The following is a 7,738-nucleotide window of genomic DNA, read 5'->3' on the forward strand; positions in this document are numbered from 1 at the left end:
AACCTAGCCGCGCTATGCTTGAGCATCTTGCTGCTCACAGCGCAATGGATTCCTGTACAACAGCTCTTTTCGCTTTGAATGAAGTCATACTCTCAGTGTTCTCTGCCACACACAGTGAGGATGAGCAGGTTTCCCAGCCTAGTAAGCTCACTCCTAAAGACATTGGCTACATACCTAATGGCTGGGTTGACGCTATAAACTGTGTGGAGCGAGAGAAATGGCTTGAAGCTGCTCACAAAGAGCTCGCTGCGCAAATCAAAAACGGCACATGGAGAGCCGTTGACCGCAAGTCTAACAAGACAAATCGCAAGCCATTAACCCTACGCTGGGTTTTCAATATTAAAAAGGATGACGGTCGATACAAAGCTCGCCTTGTTGCGCGAGGTTTCAATCAGATCAAGGATGTCGACTTTCATGAGGTGTATGCTGTTGTTGCTAAGCCTATGTCTTTCAAAGTCTTTTGCGCTATCGCTGCCGCGTTGAATTGGTTCCTACACCACCTGGATATCAAAACTGCATTTCTTAATGCAGACATCAAGGAGGCCATTTACATTGAACTCCCTGAGAACCAGGTTGCTGGTGGCGCACAACAGATTGCCTCTGAGACCAAGAAGATCACGAGACTCGCTCCGATTCTTGGAGACAAGATTGGACTGTTAATGAGAACAGTCTACGGCTTGAAACAAAGCCCAAGAGAGTGGTATATGCTTTTACACGATGCTCTCTTGTCAATCGGCTTTCAAAAGATACACGCTGACCACTCTGTCTTTGTGAAGTGGTTAGGTAAAGGAACGATTTCAATCTATGTCCTGGTGTATGTCGATGATATCTTGATTCTCACTCCTTCTAAAGAGGCTATTGCGGCTTTTATTGCGGAGCTTTCGAAGCATTTCAACCTTACCGACAAAGGCCTGGTTACTGAATACCTAGGCATTGAGGTTATCCGGAAAGGATCCTCGATTGGACTCTCGCAAAAGAAGTTTATCACTGCGATGCTCCACCAATACGGTATGCAGCATAGTAAGCCGGTTTCGACTCCTTTCAATGAGAAAGAACCGCTTATTCCTGCAACGGAGCAAGCTACGCCTGCTGAATGCAAGCTATACCAGGAACGGGTTGGCAAAATCATTTGGTTGATGGTCAGCACCCGTGGCGACATCTCCTATGCCGCCATCCAGCTTGCTAAGCATGCTAGAAATCCTAGCCAGCAGCACGAACAGGCTCTCAAACGTCTATTCCGCTACCTTTTAGGTACAATTAATCACTGTATCTGGTTCAAAAGTGATCACCAATCTGCTCTACATGGTTACTGTGATGCTGACCACGTTGGTCCTCACTCTACCAATGGGATCTCCACTTCCGGCTTCGTCTTTCGCCTTGCTGGTGGGCCTATTTCCTGGGCATCAAAGAAGCAAGCTTGTGTTGCTCTCTCGTCAACCGAGTCCGAGTACATTGCACAGGCATTGGCTGTACAGGAAGCGCGCTGGTTGATCTTACTACTTAATGAATTGAGGATGCAAGATCATGGCTTATTACGAAAGCCAGTTGTCATCCATGCCGACAATACTGGTGCCATTGCGCTCGCCAAGAACCCGGAATACCATGCAAGAACTAAGCATATTGCTGTACGATACCATTTCCTACGACAGGAAGTCTCGTCAGGCTCGGTGACGCTTGAATACATTCCTACACAGGAACAAGCCGCTGATGGTTTTACGAAGCCTTTGGGAGCAACAGCGTTCCGGCGATTCATTGATCAATTGGGACTGCGTCCTAACACCTGAAGAAAGGTTTTTTGGAAGCTGAATAGCTTCATTTTTCATGTAGGAAAGGACTATGGGGGGATTCTTTTTAATTGATTCATGTGGCATTGATCGTGGGGGGTGTTTGTTATCTCTCAGATGCCACAGGCTCGCCATCCCATAGTTACTGACTATATAGTCAGTCATCTTTCCTAGTTTGTACAGTAACTCTACAACAATTTACATATTGTACACCATCGTCTACCATCGTAGACATCAACACTGAAGTTTAACAACATCTTGCTTGGCACTTCTGTTCACTTTTCTCTCAAGAGTATCCGAAATGCGGGAGGATACACAATTTTCCCTTCCTTGACCTTCTGTCCAATAGTTGATGAGTATGAATCACCAGCTTTTCGGCTCGTTTATCAAGCAGAACGAAAATACTGGGATGAAGAAAGTTCTTCACCGCACTTCATTAGGAATCTGATAAATCAACTACACTCAGTATACGAGGAAGGCTCAGCTTCACCAAAGGACATTACTCCTTCGGGAAGAAACATTCTATATGTGAGTGAAGGAGTTGCAACATTGAAAGGCAGTTCTACAGCTCTGACAAATGCAATAGCAAGTTCTATCATGGATGTGGTTTCTCCCCGAGGAGATGATACCGGATTTTCGTGAACTTGTCAAGCATCTCGTTGAGTTTGGCGTCCCATTGAACGAAACATCCCCATTGGGAGGTGCTTTGAACATCGCTCTTGTCCGAGGAAGCAATCTCTTCAACAAAGCATCGGGGTTCAATCAAGATCAAATGGTTTTCATGGTCGCCGATCTCGTGGCTCGTGGCGCAGATTTGACCCAAAGGATCAGTGAGACAACCACCGATCCGTCGGTCCTGTTCTGTGAGACCGCTGAGAACCAAGTATCGGAAATGCATTGTTCCAGCAGTTATCTATACGCAGTCGCAAGGCGAAATATACACGACGGTATGTCCGTGTTCATATATAGGATTTTCTTTCCGTACCCTGCAATGAGTAAGCCATTCCAAGGTTTAGAATGGGAACTAATTATGGCTCAAATGCAGAGTTCCACTCCTCTGATCTTGAAAAATGCATTTTGTCAAGATCAGAAGTTGATTTGCAAGAAGCTATCTCACTCTCAACGTCAATGGAAGATTCCGCAGATAAGCAATATCTCGCAGAACTCTGCGTTGGGTGGCCAGCAGGGCTTCGCATATTTTTGGGAGCTGGCTATCATCTGAACACGATCAAGCTTCTGTCCCACGCCATCAGATACCGCTGCTGTGGATCAATTCAAGTGTTATTGAATGACAACAATACATTCATCGACAAGGGTCATGTTGAGCTTGCTCATTGGACTAAAAACTTTGATGTTTCCAGATTGATCATGCATTCTCTGGCCGAAAAAAGGAAAATACTGCAAAATTTGGCCGAAAGACATTTACCAGATCACATACAAGCCCAACTTCATTTATCAAAGGACAGTCTACTTGACACTAACGCCATAAATGTCTACTCCAAGCTCCAAGCATCTGGTATAAATCTTGATCCATGCTTGAAGGTTTCTAGATCCTTGGTCTCTGTGTATGACTGGATTGATGGCGATATTGATGCCGCAAAAATGCTTTTCAAAGCTGGTTTCCGGAATTTGGAGCTAGAGTGCGACCAAGGACTGACTACGCTGATGCGACTTGCCAGGAAGTTCAGGTTTGAGTTTCCAGTACCCATTCGAAAAATATTGAAGACTATGCTTTTCCTGATTTCCAAGGGGGCTGATCCTGCTACAAGGCGACGCGAAGATGGCCGTACGGCAATGCACTTTTTCGGACGCAGTGTTTCATCCAATTTGGGGCAGAACGTGATGTTAAAATTTGGGGTGTTAGAGTCAGACTTTCCCGAATGGGATATGATTACCCCATCCAAGAAGCTGAAAGCAATCAGCGAGATCTTTGATCATGAATGGTTTCCCTTGAGTCACAGAAGCTGGACCCTTTTGGAGACTGTCTTCGTCGATGGTCACACTGATGCATGCTCGTGTGCATGCTCGGCGCAAGGATGTCTTCCAAGGACATGTTTCTTTGGAGAACTGGCCTCATGGTTGGGCCTTTCACTTGGCATCCAAGCTCTATCTGAGGTGATTCGATTTCTTGGCGAGCGGTGGGCTGGATCAATGAAACATTTGCACGATACTCTGGCCCCATCAGTGGTCCGGATCTGCATGTTTGAGTACTTGGAACTCGCCCACACATGTTGCCGTATGACCGATAGACTCTTTCATCAGACAGAGGCCGAGCGAGCAGAAAGGCTAGACGAAATTCTTGACGAACAAAAATTCTTGATCGAACAGGTTGACGACCAGACTGCTTTCTTCTTGTCAAAATACCATCAGATGGACCTCGGATTACCCGAATTTTTACTGGAATACATGTCCGTCGAGATCACGAAGGACCCTAAGGCAGACGACGAGGAGAAGATGCGGGAATATGAGCAGGAAGCGAGGCAAATCAGGCGTCTTGGTGTTGTGTTAGATGAGTCATGTACCTAGATAAAGGCATTCAAATGTTCTATTGCGAAGTCAGTCGAGTACTGATGTCTACTTAGATTCCTTTTACTCTGCTTAACTCTTGTTCTCACTGGTTTATTCTACCCCGCTTCTCTCTCCCGAACACGCCCGCGCCTTTTCTCAATCGAGTACACGTGAGACAACAGGCGACCGTTTCAATGTCAAACCCCTTCTTCTCATGGAGCGTGACATTGAATTTACTCTTCGCGTTGTGCATTTCCAACATATGCCACGCCGACTTATTGAATCAATGCGAACCCTATGCGCTTACCTCGGAGTACCGGGTGGGCAGCTTTGAGGGGCAGCCTAATACATCCATCGCGATAACCACCACGGTCCTTAATCCCGGGCCTGCACTTCCAGCATGGCTCGACTATCATCTCCGATGGGCGCAGCATGTGCTGATATACATGGATGACCCAGATGAGCGTACAATCTTCCAGCAGCTATGTGGGGACAGGCCTGTCACACTCTTGGACGGATCTCGCATCGAGCCTCAGATGACGCCGGAAAGCCGCCTCATCCGACGTCAGATGGCCAATATGAGGCATGCAATCCCCTACTTGATGGAGCGGAACTACATATGGCTTCTTCATATCGATGTGGATGAATTGCTTTTCGGACCTTCAATAGAGTCAGGCAACTGGGCCAAAGACCCCGAGGTAGGTCTTGTGACTTTCACCAATCATGAGGCGCTTCCTGTCGACTTCGAGACCTCAGATCCATTCAGGGACTGTGTGTATTTTTGGGTGAATGGAATAGACCACAACGCCAACTTCTTAGCCTATGGCAATGGCAAAAGCGCCGTCCGTCTAGGGGCAGCCGTCGAGCCACGAGGGGCCCACTCGTTTTCTGGTCATATCGGTCGCACCTTCAAATGCCAGGAAGAAGAGGCGGTGATATTACACTATCCGTACCCCTCATACAACAGCTGGCTCCGCAAGTTCAAGTTTTACAGCAAATTTTCGGATCACTGGTTTGGTGACCGCCGGGCGCCTAAGATTATGGACTTTATGTTACACTCGCGGGACGTTGTCCAGAAAGCTCGAATGACTGGAGATTGGGCAAATGTCAAGGAATTTTTCTCCCGACGAATTTTAGATCCCGAATCGAGGAAATATGCCATTTCCGAGGGCAGGGTACGACACTACACGCCGTTCACTAATCCCAGAAAACTCTGAAGCGATGATAGCACCATTATCCAAGCAATATAATATTGATGTATAGTGAAAAGACAAAAAAAACATGCAAAAACATAAAAAAACATACAACAGTGAGGATTCGCTGGTGGTCACCCACCCAGCTACTAACTCACCGGCGTGTGGCTTAAGTACGGCTGAGCGGACGGGAAGCCCTGTTTTCCACACCCTGTGCTCGTATGTGCTTATTCTCTCCTTGAACTGGAATATACAGACTCTGCTTATTGTAATGGGCTTGAGAAAAGGTTCAACAATTAATCCTACAGTCCATCGTGGGTTCTCAACTTGGGCTCGGAGAAGGAACGGGAATGGGACCTGCCGGACGCCGAACGGGAGGATAAACAATGGTTTTCGGGCAATCACCTCAACCATTCCCGACACCGAAGACATGCTTAAAAGATGGCTGAAGAAGGGCCTACCTACCACAGGAAAGATGATAGTTACTAGAGAGGTGACTCAGATCTAGACGATGGCGACACGGTCTTGACAAGAGGCTGGCCGCGAAACCCCAAAGAATCCCGTCAAGCATGATTCCCAGGTCTGGGCATCAGATGGGTACCCATTGAATCTCGTTCAATCCGCGATTGTGGATTACTCGAACCAGGATGGAGCATGCTGTATTTCAACTTCCCTACCTCTCGTCTATTAGCTAAAAACAGGCACATACTACAACCTCTATATAGGGGTATTTACTATTCTTTTATTTTTTATACTTACCTATATCATATATAAACTCAAATATGAACCCTATTTATTTTTACCTATTTTATTTAATTTGTGGTAGGGGTTGGAAGTTTTTCAACTAGATTTGTAGCTTTAGTTCAAAATTCCGAATTAGGTTAGCGTTTAGTCCAAAATTCCTAAAAGGGAATTGTTAGTCGAAAATACAGTAGAAGTCGTCTATATTTCGGACCATCCTATTCTCCTATATTTTCGACCATACTATTCTTCTGTATTTCTAGCTATCGCCTACCCCTAGAAATTCGATAATATTAAATTTCTATTTTAACATATTATAGATACTATTTAGTACTCCTAGTTAGTAAATACCGCTATATAATTATAATTTCTACTTATTAAAGTAGAATATAGCCTAAAATGTAGTAGTTTACTATGATTTAAAATTAATTATTATCCGATAGTCGGAAATATAGTAGTTAATATTAGTCGAAAATACCAAAGAACCTAATAGTCGAAAATATAGAAGTTCGGCTTAGTCGAAAATATAGTAGAAGATAGACCTGGTAGTGACCCTCCATTTAGACCCGCTAAGACGCTAAGGAGGGTCCAAAGTCCGGATTCTGGACCCGCCAAGGAAATTATGTATGTATAACCTATCCTAATTAGGAAATAATATGCTTATAAACCATGATTTATATATATTTATGTCAAAATTTAGGTCTTGGCGGGTTGCTGGACCCTCGGAGGGTCCAAGGTCATGGACTACCTGGAGGGTCACTGCCAGGTCTAGTAGAAGATATCTATATTTTAGACTATCCCCTTATCCTGTATTTTAGACTATCCTATTCCTCTGTATTTCTAACTATCCTATATCCCCTAGATTTATATATACTATAGATACTTATTAGTTCTATTAGTTATAAATTACTACTATATAAGTATAATTTCTAACTGTGATTAGAAAGTCTAGCTGGAAGGTCTAGTAGTGCTTATAGTGGTAGAATATAGCCTGAAATATAGTAGTTAGTATTATTTAAAAATACTAGAGAACCTAATAGTCGAAAATACAGAGGTTTAGCTTAGTCGAAAATATAGTAGAAGATATCTATATTTTAGACTATTCCTTTATCTTGTATTTTAGACTATCCTATTCCTCTATATTTCTAACTATCCTATATCCCCTAGATTTGTATATATTATAGATACTTATTAGTTCTATTAGTTATAAATTACTACTATATAAGTATAATTTCTAATTATAATTAGAAAGTCTAATTATAAGGTCTAACTATACTTATAATAGTACCTATTTATTAAATACTATATAAGTATAATTTCTAACTATAGTTAGAAAGTCTAGCTAGAAGGTCTAATAGTACTTATAGTAGTAGAATATAGCTTAAAATATAGTAGTTAGTATTAGTTAAAAATACTAGAGAACCTAATAATTAAAAATATAAAGGTTCGGCTTAGTTAAAAATGTAGAGGAAGATATCTATATTTTAGACTATCCCCTTATCCTATATTTTA

At 43.3% G+C, this 7,738-nt stretch overlaps 3 protein-coding genes across 3 annotated transcripts; all 3 read left to right on the forward strand.

Annotated features, from left to right (window-relative positions):
- Positions 1 to 44: 44 nt before the first annotated feature.
- Positions 45 to 1,784, forward strand: PEX2_032290 (Ty1/Copia family ribonuclease HI; the record flags this gene model as incomplete). Its single annotated transcript, XM_016740504.1, has 1 exon — positions 45 to 1,784. The coding sequence occupies one exon, from the start codon at positions 45 to 47 to the stop codon at positions 1,782 to 1,784; it is 1,740 nt and encodes a 579-aa protein (XP_016594192.1).
- Positions 1,785 to 2,385: 601 nt separating this feature from the next.
- PEX2_032300 (uncharacterized protein) lies at positions 2,386 to 4,310 on the forward strand (the record flags this gene model as incomplete). The annotated part of the gene is made up of 2 exons (XM_016740505.1): positions 2,386 to 2,731; positions 2,830 to 4,310. 2 exons carry the CDS (start codon positions 2,386 to 2,388, stop codon positions 4,308 to 4,310), a joined length of 1,827 nt encoding a protein of 608 aa, XP_016594193.1.
- Positions 4,311 to 4,486: 176 nt separating this feature from the next.
- On the forward strand, positions 4,487 to 5,509 carry PEX2_032310 (uncharacterized protein; the record flags this gene model as incomplete). The annotated part of the gene is made up of 1 exon (XM_016740506.1): positions 4,487 to 5,509. The coding sequence occupies one exon, from the start codon at positions 4,487 to 4,489 to the stop codon at positions 5,507 to 5,509; it is 1,023 nt and encodes a 340-aa protein (XP_016594194.1).
- Positions 5,510 to 7,738: the final 2,229 nt, after the last annotated feature.

The sequence above is a fragment of the Penicillium expansum genome, assembly GCF_000769745.1.
Source record: "Penicillium expansum strain MD-8 chromosome Unknown contig92, whole genome shotgun sequence".
Classification (NCBI taxonomy): Eukaryota; Fungi; Ascomycota; class Eurotiomycetes; order Eurotiales; family Aspergillaceae; genus Penicillium; species Penicillium expansum.